At 41.7% G+C, this 18,596-nt stretch overlaps 1 protein-coding gene across 2 annotated transcripts in view; it reads right to left on the reverse strand.

The window, feature by feature from the left end:
- The window catches only part of LOC122551428 (INO80 complex subunit D-like), an 81,242-nt gene that overhangs the window by 53,302 nt on the left and 9,344 nt on the right, over positions 1-18,596 (reverse strand). For both annotated transcript variants that reach the window (XM_043693321.2, XM_043693320.2), the window contains exon 2: positions 381-627. In XM_043693321.2, coding sequence (XP_043549256.1) covers positions 381-598 — 218 coding nt within the window. In that variant the 5' untranslated portion in view covers positions 599-627. The remainder of the gene's footprint in view (positions 1-380; positions 628-18,596) is intronic.

Genomic DNA, 18,596 nt, shown 5'->3' on the forward strand with positions numbered 1-18,596 from the left:
TTTTAATCTGCATTGACGTTATGCAGTCTGAGCAACTGAAGATAATTTTAACTCCACTCACTAGATGGGGAACCCACAATGAGATGAATGTCATTGTCATACCTTGCCCAATATTACATTTTACTGGCTGGAACAAGGAGTATAACTATGTTGGTGATTTTATTTTACTTGTTCAAAGGACATGGGCTTCACTGTTAAAGCTAGCATTTCTTGCCCATACTCAACTGCCATGCAAGTGGTGACGCTGATAAATCATCACCGTAAACTGTTGCACTACTGTGTGAAAGCAATGTTATACTCAATCTCATCAGTTTTAAACATACCGGTGTGTTTAAAACTATGGCTTCCCACTGTTTACCCAATTCAAAAGGTTGACTTGCCTTCGGTCTTCAGATTTTGGGATGGGATTCGTGCACCGCTGGCTGTTGTACTTGGCTACAAATTCACATTGCTTGAAAGGAGCAGTCTTGTCCTCCAGAACGTGGCGAATGCAGAAAGCGTAGCCGTTGAGTCGGCGCTGTTTGCAGAGCTTGGGACTGTAGGAGCACAATGGCTTGTTATCGACCTCTGAGAAGTGTATGTGTTTGCCTTCATACATCACGTGATTCTTCTCCTTGTGAACATCAGCTATAGACAAAAGGGCAGAGTGTCAGATGCAAGCTGCGATTAAGAGAACTGCAGTTGGGGCAATAACACTGCATGAATCAGAGGGGGAAAAATGATGCACACCCACCAATTTGTTCTTCCCAAGATGCATCTCCATGAACATCTACAGCCCTTTACCAGCTCACCCAATTTGATCATCTTGGATATCGTCGGAACACGAGCACTTTATGTATTCACACCCAGAGGGACTACAATATGCTTCACCCTGGCCTCACCTGACATCTGAACAGATGCAGCTCCGAGTAGATCTCACAAACATAGTGAGATCTACTCGGAGATCCACATGATCCACACATCATGTTTGTGGATAGTGACCACAAACATGAAACCCCAGGCATTTCTACTCCCTCTGTTACTTATGTACAGCCATCCTCAGCTTGTAACACAGTTGTCCAAGTGAGCATGTTTGGGGCTCAAGCACAAAATCCAGGCAGATTCTTTCGCAAGAGTGCTGCATTGTCGGAGGTAATACCTGTCGTTTGTTCTGTTAAACCAAAAATCCACTTGCCCTCTGACAGAGATCCAAATCATATCATGGCACTATTTCAGCCTACACTTGTCTCAACTGTAATGATTACTTCGTAATTTGTCACTTGTGGGATCTCGCTGCACACAAACCAAGTAACTCCACTTCAAAAATACTTCATTGGCTGAGAAGGGTTTGGTGCTGACCTGGTGACATGAAAGGTGCTTCAGAATATTAAGCACACTCCTTCTCAACACAAGTAAAGGCTGTCCTGACAGATTAGAGCACAGAATATTCTGAATTACAGTGGGAGACACAGTTATCCCTAAGACTGGTCAACAGGTCTCAGTTTAATGCAGTGCTGACATTAGTTTCACTACTTGAAACTCTATGTTTTAAGAATCTAAGATATTAAAAAAAAAGTATGATTGATTTGTTGAAAAGTGGGAAGGAATGACTGAGAAGGCTTCATTCCTATGTTTGTAGTTTTAGGATGGCTCACTTTAGTCTCGAAGCACTACACATTTGTCAATTCGTCCTGAACCCCAAATCACATTTAACACAGTTTGATATAAATTAAAGTCTGTTCTACCTTACTGAAATGAAACGGGCATCAGGCCCTCCCTTTTAAAAGCATTTTGCACTGAGCCTATGTACACACATACTGCTGCCTACCTCAGGTACTTTCATCAATATAACTCAGATAAGCCCCTTAAGCATTGTCTTTTGGGGGGTGGGGGCTTCATCAGGTATTTCTTCATTCAACTCTGTGCAACATGACTCTTATATAAATATTGATAAAGTAATTCACTGCAATCAGCCCTTATAGATACTTTAGTGAGTAAGGCACAACATAGAATCATAGAGATGTACAGCATGGAAACAGACCCTTCAGTCCAACCCGTCCATGCCGACCAGATATCCCAACCCAATCTAGTCCACCTACCAGCATCCGGCCCATATCCCTCCAAACCCTTCCTATTCAGATACCCATCCAAATGTCTCTTAAATGTTGCAATTGGACCAGCCTCCACCACATCCCCTGGCAGCTCAGTCCATACACGTACCACTCTCTGCGTGAAAAAGTTGCCCCTTAGGTGTCTTTTATATCTTTCCCCTCTCAGCCTAAACCTATGCCCTCTAGTTCTGGACTCCCCAACCCCAGGGAAAAGACTTTGTCTATTTATCCTATCCATGCCCCTCAATTTTGTAAACATCTAGAAGGTCACCCCACAACCTCCGACGCTCCAGGGAAAACAGCCCCAGCCTGTTCAGCCTCTCCCTGTAGCTCAGATCCTCCAACCCTGGCAACATCCTTGTAACATAAATGGACATTTTATATGGGTACAAGAGGATAGTGCATTATACAATTATAATGGTATAGCAGTTCAACTTTCACAAAAATATGAAGTTTTGACCAAGTTATCACCTTCAATGTGTTATTTTAATACATGTACCACTCTTAGAAAGCACCTTTGACTCAATACAGTTACCTATGGTTGATAGACTGGATAATAGTGTACTTAATTCTGTATTAAATTGGGATCATCCACTCTGCAATGTGCCGGAGTTCAAACATCTTCCAAGTCCCTTTGAAAGGGTACCTCTGCTACTATCCCCTTTACCCTCCAACTACAAATATCAAATGCACCATCCAGCCAAGATGTTGGAAGGGGAGAAAAGAAAGGAATAAGTTTCTCCCAGATTTCTGTACTGTAACTTGGAAACAGAAGGAGTTAATTTTTATCTGGGTTTAAAACTATTTGACAGTTCTGCTAACCGTATGTCCAACGCCAGAAGGGCTCAAACTCTTACCGCTCAACCTGTGCCACAACACTTGGCAAAACTTAATTGCCATAATGTGTTACAAAATATTACATATACAATGTGCTATCCACAACAAATACTTTTCACACACAAAGTATTATGTTCATGAAATCCCACTGCATACAAATACAGACACTTAATTTATAGATCATGTACTTCTCGTTATGTGCAAAGAAGCCTGCACATTCTGGGCAGAAGATCATAGCACACATGTTACATATGTGTATTTCGTCATCACTGGCAACACTACATAACACAGCTCAATGATTTGGTAATTAAGTCTCTGGAGCCACTTGGTTTTTGGCACATATTATGCCATTGGCATCGCTCTCTACATGTTTCTGGGCAGTGAGTTCTCTCTCCCTAGTTTTTCAAGTTCACCACCAGCCTGATCAGCTCTCTATTAAATCACAGGCACTCTCACAGCAGCAGGTGACAATGGTTCATGTATAAATCACACTTGTGAATGTGAAAGGTCCAATGGCAAAACCAGAAGAGAAGCAAGGGATCTCTTACGATTGTCTAGTCAATATTTATCCCTCAGTATCAACAAAACACATTTGTCTTTATTTCCAATCATGGGAGCTTGTGTGCAAATTGGATGATGTATTACCTAAGTTATAACAATGATAGCATTCCAAAAGTTGTTCATTGACTGTTAAACACTGGGAGATGTCTTGTTATTGTGCTGTAGGCTGTATAAATACAAGCTATTCTTTCCAAATATTTCCAATCTGTTAAAAAACCTCTTGTGATATCCTCTTAGGACATCATTGCAAGTTGTTTGCACATTAACTACCATCACTGAATTCCTTAACCATCAAAGCTACATTTCCAAGTTTAAGTAAGTATAGCACAACATGTTCACGTGTTGAATTGGACCTCACTCACTAAAAGCCTAATGGAGAGCTAAGTTACCTGGGGCAGGAGGGGGCCAAAATCTTACAGCAATACCATTCCACAGATTTTCATTACTCTTTTCAAAAGGCACTAGGTAAGCAGCTCCAAGCAAAAATTTGAACTTTAAAAAGTTTGCTTTTAGGAACCTGATAACATTTGTTTACAGTAATCTTGCTCATAGCACAGCAATTCCATTTAGGAACAAAGATGATAATTTAGCTATTGCAAAGAATATATCAACCATTATACTGGAGTCACTCCATCATAACAGCCACTCAATATGTGCACAACTTTATGTGCCGTTGATTAAGAAAGATTCAAAAAAATTTAAGATCTGTTTTATATACTATTGCTGAGACTTAATAGTACTTCATGATAATAAGCTGATGATTTAATCTCAGATATAGAGATCTATTCAAAGATGTGGTATCAATTGAGGTTAAATTGCAGTAGTTACCCACTCTGGTAAAAGCTAAATACTACAGATGCTGGAAATCTGAAACAAACACGAATGCTGGAGAAACTTTCCAGATTTGGTACACTGTGAAGAGGAAAAACAGTTAATGCTAGGCGTCCAGGAGCAATCTTCTGAAGAAGCCACTCTGATTGCCGTATTCAATAATTTAATGTACTTATCTCTCTGGGCTCAATATTCAATAATTTAACACACAAGGTATGGGAATGCTGTGAATTTACCCAGTATAAGTGCAATTCGACCAGTTTCCTTAACCTGTGGTTATCCAAAGCAAGTAATGACAGCCACAATACAAGAATGAAAAAGCTAGCATTCATATAGCACCTCTCATTCTCACTGCATCTCAATTCTTTTTAGGATATGGAAAGTGCAATCCCTGTTACAAAGACAATGTAGCACCTTACTTATGTAGAACACAAGTGCAAGCTCCCACAAACAGAAATATAATGACCAGTTCATGTGCTTTAGTAACACTGGCTGAGGAATAACTATTAGCTGGAATGATGCAGGTTAACTGCCCTACTCCACTTCATAAAGTGCCATGTGATCTTTTACATACACATGAGTGGCGACACAAAGCCTCAGTTTATCTTTTCATCTGAAAGACAGCACTACTCAGTGCAACATTCACTTGGCATGGAGCATTACCAGTCGAATTGCAGCTAACTTCCAAAAAAAGATCAAAAGGAAAATACTTTGATAAAACAGATGCATTCGCAAAGAATAACCATCTACTGGGGTGGAGGGAAATTCACATTTACTTTGGTTTATATATAACTCACAAAAGATCCCCTTCTGGCTTTGTATTTCTTTCATATTACTTTCAGCACTGGATGTCAACCCAATCCTTGACCTCGTGACATACTGACTTTCTAGCAAGCATCAATGGATAGTGATCAGCAGCAGGAATCTTTGTCTACTACAACCAGTTAACAAGGGAGCCCATCGAGTTTACGTACCAGTATAAACAGTCCAATTCGTCTGCCCATTTAATGAAACGTTGCCTGTTTAATCCCAGTAGGACAGCAAGTGAAAGATATAACTGAAGCTGATCATTACACACAGTTCTGACAATTCATTAAGTCACAGGTTGCAAACAAACATCTGCTCAACTAACAAATGTAGTTTGACTCAGTATGTATTCATAATTATCTTTAATCATGTTATGACCCATCTACAGTGAAGTGTGACAAGTTTATACATTTCCAAATGCACAGGTAAGGAAGCTCTATGTCTTCTTTGCAAGGGCACTTCAGGAGGGGCAATAGTTGTTGGCCTTGCCAAGGAGGTCCACATTTCATGGTGTAATGAAGTGTCCTACTCTACGCAGTAACGAAGTGGCTTCTATCAAATTTCTAAACTGTATTCTTGGCAACCTAGACTGTGATGTGCTTCATCCAGACTCTGCAGCCAACAGGATGGATCACACCAATCCCCCTCCAACGCCAGCATTTCATTGTCAATTGCCCTCAGTAGCTCAACACAGCACAAATTGCCAACTTCCAATGCCTTAACATCATCTCCTGAACCCACGTGAAGCTCACAATATCATTTCATGACAGTGAAGCCTCAAATTCTCTCAGCTGGTCTCTCAACCAGCATGTGTAAACTTCAGCTCACTTCAAACTCTTGGCAGCAGGCTGTTCTGTTCACTCATCATTCCTGTGTTTCACCCCACCTTCGTTCGCACCCTCACATTTTAGCCAAGTTGTGCCATTAAAATAAAATACAAACAGATAAAAGTATGATTTAGGGACTATATTAATCACATCACTGCAAAAATTGACAGTCTGCTACAGAGTGCACTGTCACAAAAGACACACACTCACAGTTGAGCCAACAGGATTGCTGTGGCATCCAACTTCCTGTCCATCGAAGTGGCCCCCACAAGATTGAAGTTTGCAGTTTCAATAAGTTAGTCCCTTGGTGTTGTCACTACTGTTTATTTAAGAAAAAAATCAGATTGAGAAATGTGTGACAATGATGCAAATAAACTTCTAAAAGTACTATGCTGCAGAAAGCCCCTGATGGCAGCACTAAGCCATTCTGCTGCAAACTTTCTGTGTCAGCTATGGTTCTGTGATAGCAACGTCAACTCTCAACCAGATGGCCGTTGGTTTGAATCTCATCAGTGATTAGAGTTAAAAATCTCAGCTTCTGTTTAAATTCAGGGTGCCAGTGGCAAGGTTAGCATTTATTGCCTCTCTTAATGGCTCTTAACCAAATGGCTTACAGGAATCCCAGAGGGCAATTCAGCTTAGTTGCATGTATCACCATTATATTATTTTGCTCAAATTTTAGTGAAACAAATCTTGACTAGGTGGAATCTCGGCACTGATGAAAATATGGAAGATAACACTAGCAAAGGTTACATGAAAACACAGGGTGCAAAAATATTAATGGCGGCACAGTATGTGGTTCCAGTGATTGTCGTAAAACACAGTTCCTGATTAGACAGTGGCATTCCGACATGCGTACAGGCAAATGGGAAAATCAAAATTAAAGCTCTAAAATTCACTCAATGGATATCTCTAGTCTTTTCTCCCACCCTTAGACGTTCCTCAGAAGTTACCAAAAACAAAAATTGCTGGAAATCACAATGGGTCAGGCAGCATCCATGGAGAGAGAGTAAGCTAATGCTTCGAGTCTAGATAACTTTTCGTGTGAAGTGTGGAGGGGGCAGCTTTTATGCAATATCAGATTGTGAGAAACATCTGAGTAACTCAAAAGTTACCAGTTATTGCCAGAGTCAGAGAGATGTACAGCACGGAAACAGACTCTTTGGTCCAACTCATCCATGCGGACCAGATAGCCCAACCCAATCTAGTCCCACTTAGCCCATATCCCTCCAAACCCTTCCTATTCATATATCATCCAAATGCCTCTTAAATGTTGCAATTGTACCAGCCTCCACTACTTTCTCTGGCAGCTCATTCCATACATGTACCACCCTCTGTGAAAAAGTTGCCCCTTAGGTCTCTTTTATATCTTTCCCCTTTCACCCTAAACCTATGCCTCTCTTTGTGTACTCCCCAACCACAGGGAAAAGACCTTATCTATTACCTCTATCCATGCCCCTCATGTATTTATCATCTCTATAAGGTCACCCCTCAGCCTCCGACACTCCAGGGAAAACAGCCCCAGCCTATTCAACCTCTCCCTATTGATCAAATCTTCCAACCCTGGCAACATCCTTGTAAATCTTTTCTGAACCCTTTCAAGTTACACAACATCCCTCCGATAGGAAGGAGACCAGAATTGCACACAATATTCCAACAGTGGCCTAACTAAAGTCCTGCACTGAATACTCTGACCGATAAAAGAAAGCATACCAAACGCCTCCTACACTATCCTATCTACCTGCGACTTCACTTTCAAGAAGCTATGAACCTGCACTCCAAGGTCTCTTTGTTCAGCAACACTCCCCTAGGACCTTACCATTAAGTGTATAAGTTCTGCTAAGATTTGCTTTCCCAAAATGCAGCACCTCACATTAATCTAAATTAAACTCTATCTGCCACTCCTCAGCCCATTGGCTCATCTGGTCAAGATCCCGTTGTAATCTGAAGTAACCTTCTTTGCTGTTGATTTCACCTCCGATTCTGGTGTCATCTGCAAACTTACTAAGTATACCTCCTTTGCTCACATCCAAATCATTTAAATAAATATCAAAAAGCAGTGGACCCAGCACCGATCCTTGTGGCACTCCACTGGTCACAGGCGTCCAGTCTGAAAAACAACTCTCCACCACCACCCTCTGTCTTCTACCTTTGAGCCAGTTCTGTATCCAAATGGCTAGTTCTCCCTGTATTCCATGAGATCTAACCTTGCTAATCAGTCTCCCATGGGGAACCTTGTCGAACGCCTTACCGAAGTCCATACAGATCATGTCCACCACTCTGCCCTCATCAATTCTCTTTGTTACTTCTTCAAAAAACTCAATCAAGTTTGCGAGACACGACTTCCCACACACAAAGCCATGTTGACTATCCCTAATCAGACCTTGCCTTTCCAAATACATGTCAATCCTGCCCATCAGGATTCCCTCCAACAACTTGCCCTCCACCGGCATCAGGCTCACTGGTCTGTACTTTCCTGGCTTGTCCTTACCATCCTTCTTAAATAGTGGCACCTTGTTAGCCAACCTCGAGTCTTCTGGCACCTCACCTGGGACTATCGATGATACAAAGTACTCATCTCAGCAAGAGGACCAGCAATCACTTCCCTAGTTTCCCACAGAGTTCTAGGGTACACCTGATCAGGTCCTGGGGATTTATCCACCTTTGTGTCTCAAGACATCCAGCAATTCCTCCTCTGAAATATAGGCATTTTTCAAGATGTTACTATCTATTTCCCTACAGTCTATATCTTCCATGTCCTTTTCCACAGTAAACACTGATGCAAAATACACGTTCAATATCTCCCCATCTCCTGCGGCTCCACACAAAGGCCGCCTTGCTGATCTTTGAGAGCCCCTATTCTCTCCCTAGTTCCTTTTTGTCCTTAATGTATTTGTAACAACCCTTTAGATTCTTCTTAACTCTTATTTGTCAAAGCTATCTCATGTCCCCTTTTTGCCCTCCTGATACCCCTGGAAAGCAAATCTTAGCAGGACTTATACACTTAATGCTAAGGTCCTAGGGAGTGTTGCTGAACAAAGAGACCTTGGAGTGCAAGTTCATAGCTCCTTGAAAGTGGAGTCGCAGGTGGATAGGATAGTGAAGGCAGCATTTGGTATGCTTTCATTTATTGGCCAGAGTATTGAGTACAGGAGTTGGGAGGTCATGTTGCAACTGTACAGGACATTGGTTCGGCCACTGTTGGAATATTGCGTGCAATTCTGGTCTCCTTCCTATCAGAAGGATGTTGTGAAACTTGAAAGGGTTCAGAAAAGATTTACAAAGATGTTGCCAGGGTTGGAGGATTTGAGCTATATGGAGAGGCTGAACAGGCTGGTGCTGTTTTCCCTGGAGCCTCGAAGACTGAGGGGTGTCCTTACGGAGGTTTACAAAATTATAAGGGGCATGAATAGGGTAAATCGGCAAAGTCTTTTCCCTGGGGTGGGGGAGTCCAGAAATAGAGGGCATAGGTTTAGGGTGAGAGGGGAAAGATATAAACGAGACCTACGGGGTAACTTTTTCACACAGAGGGTGTTATGTGTATGGAATGAGCTACCAGAGGATGTGGTTTAGGCTGGTACAATTGCAACATTTCAGAGGCATTTGGATGGGTATATGAATAGGAAGGGTTTGGAGGGATATGGGCCGGGTGCTGGCAGGTGGGACTAGATTGGGTTAGGATATCTGGTCGGCATGGACGGATTGGACCGAAGGGTCTGTTTCCATGCTGTACATCTCTATGACTTGGACACTATGTATGCTCCTACTGCCTTTATACTCTCAGGATTCACTCAATGAATCCTGAGAGTATAAAGGCAGTACGGTGTATAAAGGCAATGGGCGGCACGGTGGCACAGTGGTTAGCACTGCTGCCTCACAGCGCCTGAGACCCGGGTTCACTTCCCGCCTCAGGCGACTGACTGTGTGGAGTTTGCCCGTTCTCCCCGTGTCTGCGTGGGTTTCCTCCGGGTGCTCCGGTTTCCTCCCACAGTCACAAAGATGTGCAGGGTCAGGTGAATTGGCCATGCTAAATTGCCCGTAGTGTTAGGTAACGGGTAAATGTAGGGGTATGGGTGGGTTTCGCTTCGGCGGGTCGGTGTGGACTTGTTGGGCCGAAGGGCCTGTTTCCACACTGTAATGTAATCTAATCTAATCTTATCCTATCTATACCTGATATGTTTCCTTCTCTTTCTTAACCTAACCCTCAATTTCTTTAGTCATCCAGCATTCTCTCTACCTACAGTCTTTCCTTTCACCCTAACAGGGATATATTGTCTCTGCACTTGCGTTATCTCATTTCTGAAGCTTCTCATTTTCCAGCCGTCCCTTTACTTGCGAATATCTGCCCCCAATCAGTTTTTGAAAGTTCTTATCTCATACTGTCAAAATTAGCCTTTCTCCAATTTAGGGCTTCAACTTTTAGACCTGGTCTATCTTTTTCAAATCACTATTTTAAAGCTAATAGAATTACGGTCGCTAGCCTCAAAGTGCTCCTCCACTGACACCACAGTCATCTGGCCTGCCTTATTTCCCAAACGTAGATCAAGTTTTGCACCTTCTCTGGTAGGTACATCCACATACTGAATCAGAAAATGTTCTTGTACACACTTTACAAATTCCTCTCCATCTAAACCCTTACCACTACGGCAGTCCCAGTCTATGTAGGGATAGTTAAAACCTCCTCCCACAACTCTATTATTCTTACAGATAACAGATCTCCTTTTAAATTTGTTTCTCAATTTCCGTCTATTAGGGGGTCTACAATACAATCCCAATGAGGTGATCATCCCTTTCATATTTCTTAGTTCCACCCAAATAACTTCCCTGGATGTATTTCTAGGAATATCCTCCCTCAATACAGCTGTAATGCTATCCCTTATCAAAAACGCCACTCCCCCTCCTGTCTTGCCTCCCTTTCTGTCCTTCCTGTAGCATTTGTATCCTGGAACATTAAGCTGCCAGTCCTACCCATCCCTGAACCACGTTTCTGAAATTACTTTGGCATCCCAGTCCCATGTTCCGAACCATGCCCTGAGTTCATCTGCTTTCCCTGTTAGGCCCCTTGCAGTTTAATTTATCAGTCCTACCTGGTTCTCTGCTTTGTCTCTGCCTGTTTGGCTTGCTTCTTTTCTCAACATGTACCAGTCTCAGATTGATCTCTTTCCTCACTATCTGAGTTCCCCTCCACCGCCCCCACAAATTTACAAGTTTAAATCCTCCCGAACAGCTCTAGCAAATCTCCCTGCTAGTATATTATTTCCCTTCCAATCCGTCCTTCTTGCACAGGTCACTTCTACCCAGAAGAGATTCCAATGATGCAAAAAAATGTGAATCCTTCTCCCATACACCAGCTCCTTAGCTATGCATTCATCTGCTCTATCTCCTATTCCTACCCTCACTAGCTCGTAGCACCAGGAATAATCCGGATATTATTCTTCTTGAGGACCTTCTTTTTAAATTCCTGCCTAATCCTCTGTATTCTCCCTTCAAAATCTCAACCTTTTCCCTTCCTATGTCGTTGGTTCCCATGTGTACAATGACCTCCTGCTGGGTCCTCTCCCCCTTGAGAACATTCTGCACCCTCTCTGAGACATCCTTGATCCTGGCACCAGAGAGGCAACACACCATTCTGATTTTTCACTCCTGGGCACAGAAACGTCTGTCTGTGCCTCGACGAGACAGCCCCCTAATAAAATCAATCTCTTGGAACCCAACGTACCTCTCACTGCATCAGAGGCAGTCTCAATACCAGAAACCTGGCTGTTCGTGGTACATTCCCCTGAGAATCCATCACCCCCTACATTTTCCAAAACAGCATACTTTTGAAATGGGGATAAACACAGAAGACTCTGCACTACCTGCCTACCTCTCTTACCTTTCCTGGAGTTAAGCTATCTATGTGACTGTATCTGCGACTTTTCTGTCATCCATCACACCCCCTTGCTCTTGTAAATTCCTCTGTCGCTCCAACCATTCCTTTCGATCTGATGGGATTTGCAAGCAACAGCATTCATTGCAGATGTAATCCTCAGTAACACAAACTCTCCCTGAACTCCCACATCCAACAACAAGAGCACATTCTACTCGAGGTCGCTTTTCCTTCTTCCAATCTGCAGACCCAAAAATAGCACTGTCTTATTCCTCTACAAAACACTGCTCCAGGTAGTTGATCAAGCTTTTGTTCTTCTGCTACCAAGTTACCTGATAACACTCCTGTAGAGCTAGCTGGGATATTTTACAAAACGAAAGGTACAGCATAAACACAAGTTATTCTTCTTGAATGAAGATCCACCACAGTTTTGCACCCATGATGCATTAGATGGAACCAGAAATACAAAGCAGTGGGACAAAACATCCAAGTAACGTATACTCAGCCTCAAGCAATGCTGGAAGAAAAACAAAAAGGTTGTTACCTGGATAACATTAAGTGGAACTCCTTGAATGGGATGATGGAGGGCAGTGGTTTCTGAAAGCACAACACAACCCTTCACCATTAAACCAAAACACTTGAAGCACTCAAATTTCATGCTAACTGCCCATGCACCGTTAGATGCTGGAAGCAAGAACTGCCTGTGACCGAGAAGGATATAAAAACTGCAGAAGTTAAGGAAGCTTAGAAAAGCCAGATCAAACATTCTTGACTCTTCCATCACCCAGTAGCTGTATATTTAAAAAATTCTGATCAGTGGAAAGGAAGATCAGCAATTATGTAGTAGTGGGCTTTACAAACTCACTATGACCCAGAACTACTCAGAGCCAGTAAAGTACTTTTGAAGCATGGTGACTGTTTTCACGTAGGAAGAGTAGCAGCCATATTACATAAAGCAAAGCCCTACAAATAGCTGAGTGACAATGGCCAGTCGACCTGCTTTAGTCACATTGGTTACAGGATAAATATTGGCCAGGAAACCAGCGAAGACTTCTTTGCCCTTTTTCCAAAGTCATGCAGTGAAACCTTTTTCTTCACTCCAAGGGGGCAGACAGGGTCTTGGTTTAACATTGCTCAGATCTGACAATACATCACTTCCTCAGTGCTGCACTTGAGTATTTGCTGAGATTTTGTGCTCAAAGACTCTTGAGTGAGACTTGAGCCCAATACCTTGGGAAGAAATATTTCCACTCACCATGCTTGATGCTATAAAATCAGTACCAGAGATAAACATCAGTTTTCCCCACCATGCACTCCAAAAATCCCTGGGAATCAAAGAAAAGAATGAGAAAGACTGGCTGCTCTTTAGGTTATGAAGAATCATCAACAGCTTCTGTGAGAATCATAAACTTTGATAATCCCCCAGAAAACCCCTGGAATTTAATAAACATACAAACGTATTTGGAAGGGTTAAGTGTTGCAGGGACATTACCAGCAGTAAAGTGAAGTGAAATGACTAACACTGGCAGTCTAAATCTTACTATAGGACCGACAACCCAAAAAAGATTAGCTCAAATTCCACTACAGCAGTTCAAGTATTGTAATTTTGCTTGAAACATCTAAAAATAAAAAGTTGACCTCAAGAAACCTAACTCCAAGTGTTGGATTGGGGTAGTATACAAGTGATTCTTTAGTGACGGAGACCTAGCCCTGGTGTCCTTAACCTGCTGGACCTCTATATACTTCCAGCTCCACAATAATGTGACTGACTCTGAACTGCCCTCAAGCATGTTAACTTCTCGTAGCATAACTTGCGATGAGCGATAATTATAGTCCTTGCCCACGTGTTATCAGAGAAAACATTTGTAAAACCGTACCTCAGAGATCTTGTCCAGTTTTACACGATACATTGACCACACAGGTTCATAATTTGCCAGCACTTGCTTTGCAGATGTGCCACTGACATTAAATTTCTGATTTGGCGCACACAAGGCTAATTGTATCAACAGGACCAGCTCCAAAGGAAGCGGCTTATAGAAATAATAGACCTCAAAACAATTCAGAAGATCTCAGTGCTGGTGCCACTTGCTAATACATCGGCACTGTTAGTAACAGCACAGGCCCTTTCAGCCCACACCATTTTACCCACAACACAACCTCCAAAGTGTGTTCCAGTTGAAATAATGACAACTCTTGACATGCTGTATCTTCTTTGACAACAACTCATAAACCATGGCCTCAACAAGGGAAAAAGTAAAGTCACCAGTGTCCTAGAGGACCTTTCTGTTCACTCAGATGACTGGTGGTGGTTTAACCTGAGCATCACAAGGTCTCAGGCTAGGGGAGAGGTTGAGGAGGAGAGTACTTCAAGGTAACCGTAGCCAGTGAGAGAATTGAACCCATACTGCTGGCCACACTTTGTATCATAAACCTGCCAACTCGCTTAATTATGACTTCTATCATTTGGGAGAACCAAGCTCACAGGTACACCGTCACCATACACTCTCATGCCTAAACTTTCCGACTGAGTTCACTGCATATCAATTGTCAAAGAGAATACTGACCAATTTTCCCTAGGGACAGTGAGGTTCATGGCAGCGGGCATATTCAAGCTCAGGCAGCTAATCTGATTATCATAGATAATGATTAAATAATCACCATGCAATGGGAAAACTGGGCTTCTAAGTACACACACATCATTAGACAATGGCAGACAAATAAAGGGCAGTAAAAATCCCGAAGTGTGCATCAATCTCTCCAATTGTAAGCAATGTGTTAAATAAGGATAAGTTGTTACTGTGGGACTGGCTCAAAGAAATAAACAGTCACTCTCGCAACAAAATTTTCAATTTCACCCACATTTTAGTGAGGGAAAGAGTAGGAGAAGACTAGGTTAAAATGAACCAAGTTCCACTGTTAAAAAGTAAACTCTGATGTTGATTCAATGGAGTAAAAACAAGAGAAGATAAATTCAAAGATCAGAACTGAAGCAAATCAGTAACATTTCTGTTACAGGCAACTTCTGAGGGGCGGTTTACGCTGTCTTTGGGAGAAATAAACTTTCTGACAGTTTATTCAGTCAGCATCAACATAAGTGAACACTGTCCCAACACGACTGTATTTTCATGATGTAACATGGAAGGTTGATAAAGTAGTTTGTCTATTTTCTGAAAGCTCTTGAGAAAGTCCCACATGACAGGCTGGACACAACATTAAAAGTTCATGGATCCAATTGAAAGAGGCAAGCTGAAACAAAATTGGCTCAGTGGGAGAAGACAAACAGTAATGGGTGACAAGTATTTTTATGAAAGGAAGGCTCTTTACAATGAAGTTCCACAGAGCTCAGCACTAGATCTGGTCCATTTTTAATATATACCAATGAGATAGATCGAAAGATAGGGGGCAAGAATATCAAGTTCATAGTTGATATTAAAATTTTCTGCATGGATGACAGTGAGGAAGGAAGTTATGAACTGTCATACAACATGAATGGGCTGATTAAGAGGGTAAACGTAATTCAATCTGTAGAATGTTAAGTCGTGCATTTGAGAAGGACAAACAAGACAAGGAAACAGTAATCAATAGGATTCAGAAATGTCATGAACAGAGGGACTTTGGAGTGTAGGCCTAGAGATCTCTGAAGTTAGCAAGTAAAAAAGGTTGTTCAAGTCACTTTCCTTTATTGCCCAAGGCTTGGAGTGCAAGAGCACGGAGATTATATCAGAAATGTATAAAATACTAGTTAAAACACAGTCTGGTCACCATGTCACACCAGAAAAAGAGTACAGAGCAGATTAAAAAGTTATTGGAGGCCTCTTTTTTTTTTTGAAAACTCACCATATTAATTAAAAAAACTGATCAGTAACCATTAACATGCTCAGCCTCTCAGGGCAGTGAAACAATAACAAAAATCAAAAATGCAGGGGAGAGGGGGGCTAAATCGCAGTAACTGGAATTTGCTTGACTTATTGTAGCTTCAGCAAAGATTTGGATCAGCTGGACTTTATTCCTTGAGAATAGAGGCGGCTGACAGAAAAATAATTGTGGGGGTGCACTTAACCAAGGGTCTAGACAGTAGATAGGAAAGACCTACTTTCATTCACCGAGAGGTCAATAACCAAGAGACAGTGCCAAGTTGAGGGAGAAATTGTTTCACCTAAAGGCAACAGTCTGGAACTCACTGTTTGAGGCAACAAAACCCTCATCACTTTGAAAAATTATTTGGATATGGTCTCGGCACATTGCAAACTAGAAGACCATGAGCAAACAGCTGAGATGGAGATTTGGCCATAAAAGAGCTATCCAGTCTACGTGAAACAGTGAGCTGAATGAACTCTTTCTGCAATGGAGAAATATGTTTATCATCTTCTGCTCCTTCAGATTGCCTCTAATTGTATCTTCAATTCCCATCACACCTTCACCACTCTTGGAAGTCCCATGTGGAATGTAGGTTTTTGATTTTAAAAATATTTACTTTAAATCTTTTATTCAAATCCATGCTCTGTTGCCCTGGAGTTTTGCATGGCAAGTTTTTTTAAAACTTTGATTCATGACATGAAGATGCCATCATCCAAGCATCTGTTGACCATCCCTCATTGATCTTCAACTTAGTGACTCACCGAGGACAATTAGAAGTCAAGCACATTACTCTATATGTCTAGAGTCACATGTAGTGAAGATAAAGGGCGGCAGATTTATTTGCCTAAAATACCAGGCCAGATAGGTTTTTAGAATAATTAATAATGGTGCCATGGTCACAGTTATTGATACTAGCTTTACATGCCAGAGTTATTCATTTAAATCCAGTTGGCTTCTAGGTTACTAGTTAAGTAGCATCACCAATACAATATCACGACCAACACGATCTTCAATATTCAGTATTCATGTGGTGTTGACGCACATACCTGCTAGCAAAGCCATTTGCTGATTCCACCCCACCTTTGCTAAGGCATGCACATCAGTTTTTTTGAAATAGGGTGACTAAATTGCGACCGCTATTCCGAAATGAGGTCATTGTATTTCATTAGCAAATCTGGCAGATTGATTCCAACACTCTGGCTAAATATGTTAAAAATTATTCTTTGAAAAGTGCTGGAAATCAGAAATAAGTACAGAAATTGCTGTATAAACTCATCGGTCTGACAACATCTGTAGAGAGAATGCAGAGTTAATGTTTCAGATCCGGTGACCCTTCTTCACAACAGTTCTGAAGGAGGGTCAAAGAATCCAAAATATTAATACTGATTTCGCTCCACAGATACTGCCAGATTTTGAGTTTTTCCAACAATTCCTGTTTTTATTTATGTTAAGGTTCTTATTTCTTTTTAACTTTTACCTCTACATAGTTTTAACAAGGGTATTTGGAAAACTGCTCTATTTAAAAAATGTGTCACTGCCCTTTACTGTTGGTGAATGGACAATTCTGTAAGCCATAGTACAGCCTAGCAGATGCCACACAGTTATGAGTTGCCATTCAGAGAACATGCTGTGTTTTTCCAGCACCACTCTAATCTAGAGAACAAATCCAGCCGTGCAACATGAGCAAGTGTGTTCTCCTTTTTTGTATTTTCAGAATAACATGATTACAGCTGGTAAATCGGAACCATCCTATTCATTAAATTCCAGAACCACATCACAGAGGCTTTGGGAAACGGAAAAGCTATCTTCCTGTTTGGTTATGTGTAGTTTTCCTGTACTTGATCGCACAGTTTCGAATTCTGGATGATGGGACTCCAACTGGAATGTGTGTTTAACAATATAATTCTCACTCAGTGCCTGTTTCAGTACTGTCACTTTGGGGGGCAATGGGTCAACTTTGAAGTACATTGCACAAGTTGCAGTGATCAAGAGGAGAAACACGAGTATTGGAGGGAGCTTTTCTCCTTTACGTTGAACATGATATCTTAAACAAGGGAGGGCAAAACCTGAGATCTTTACATCATTCAGTTTTGATTTTGTTTAATTGATTTTATTAACTGAGCTATGGTGGCTGTGCCCTTATGCTCTAAGCCCTATAATTGCCCTCCAAGGTCTGTACAGCAATACGTTCGGTTGTGCTTCATAGACAGCATTGTCAAACCTTATTTTTAAATCTTCTTGCAAAACACTGAGCATTTTTATTACGTTGAGGTGCTATATAAAATCCACTCATTGGAAAGCAGCACTGTGAAGCATTTGTACAGGCCACACTTCAACTACATTTTGTCAAGATGTACCTACGATACAGGTTATATTCTGGCTACTCTAGGGCAAAGATAGTGGTTTAGGGAATTGGCCCACAATCACCAACCTCCAATCAAGTAGAGTTGTTTTAAATTCTGAGATGTGAAATACTGCCATACTTCCAATCCCTACTTCCCATGCACTGCGTGGAGTCTTTTAGGTCACTTTACACAGCTATTGAGTCAGATGTACAGCACCGTAACAGACCTTTCAGTCCAACTCGTCCATGCCAATCAGATGTCTTAAAATAACCTAGTCCCATTTGCCATCATTTGGCACATCCAGATGCCTTTTAAATGTTGTAATTGTACCAGCCTCCACCACTTCCTCTGGCAGCTCATTTCATACATGCACCACCCTCTGTGTGGAAAAAATGGTCCTTTATGTCCCCTTTAAATATTTCCCTTCCCACCCTAAACTTACGCCCTCTAGCTCTGGACTCCCCACCCCAGGGGAAAAAAACCTGGTCTATTTACCTTATCCACACTCCTCACCCTCTGATGCTCCAGGGAAAACAGCCCCAGCCTATTCAGCTTCTCCCGATAGCTGAAA

The sequence above is a fragment of the Chiloscyllium plagiosum genome, unplaced genomic scaffold (genome assembly GCF_037043375.1).
Source record: "Chiloscyllium plagiosum isolate Xiang-an unplaced genomic scaffold, Cpla_swu_hap1 HiC_scaffold_7, whole genome shotgun sequence".
In the NCBI taxonomy this organism is placed as follows: domain Eukaryota; kingdom Metazoa; phylum Chordata; class Chondrichthyes; order Orectolobiformes; family Hemiscylliidae; genus Chiloscyllium; species Chiloscyllium plagiosum.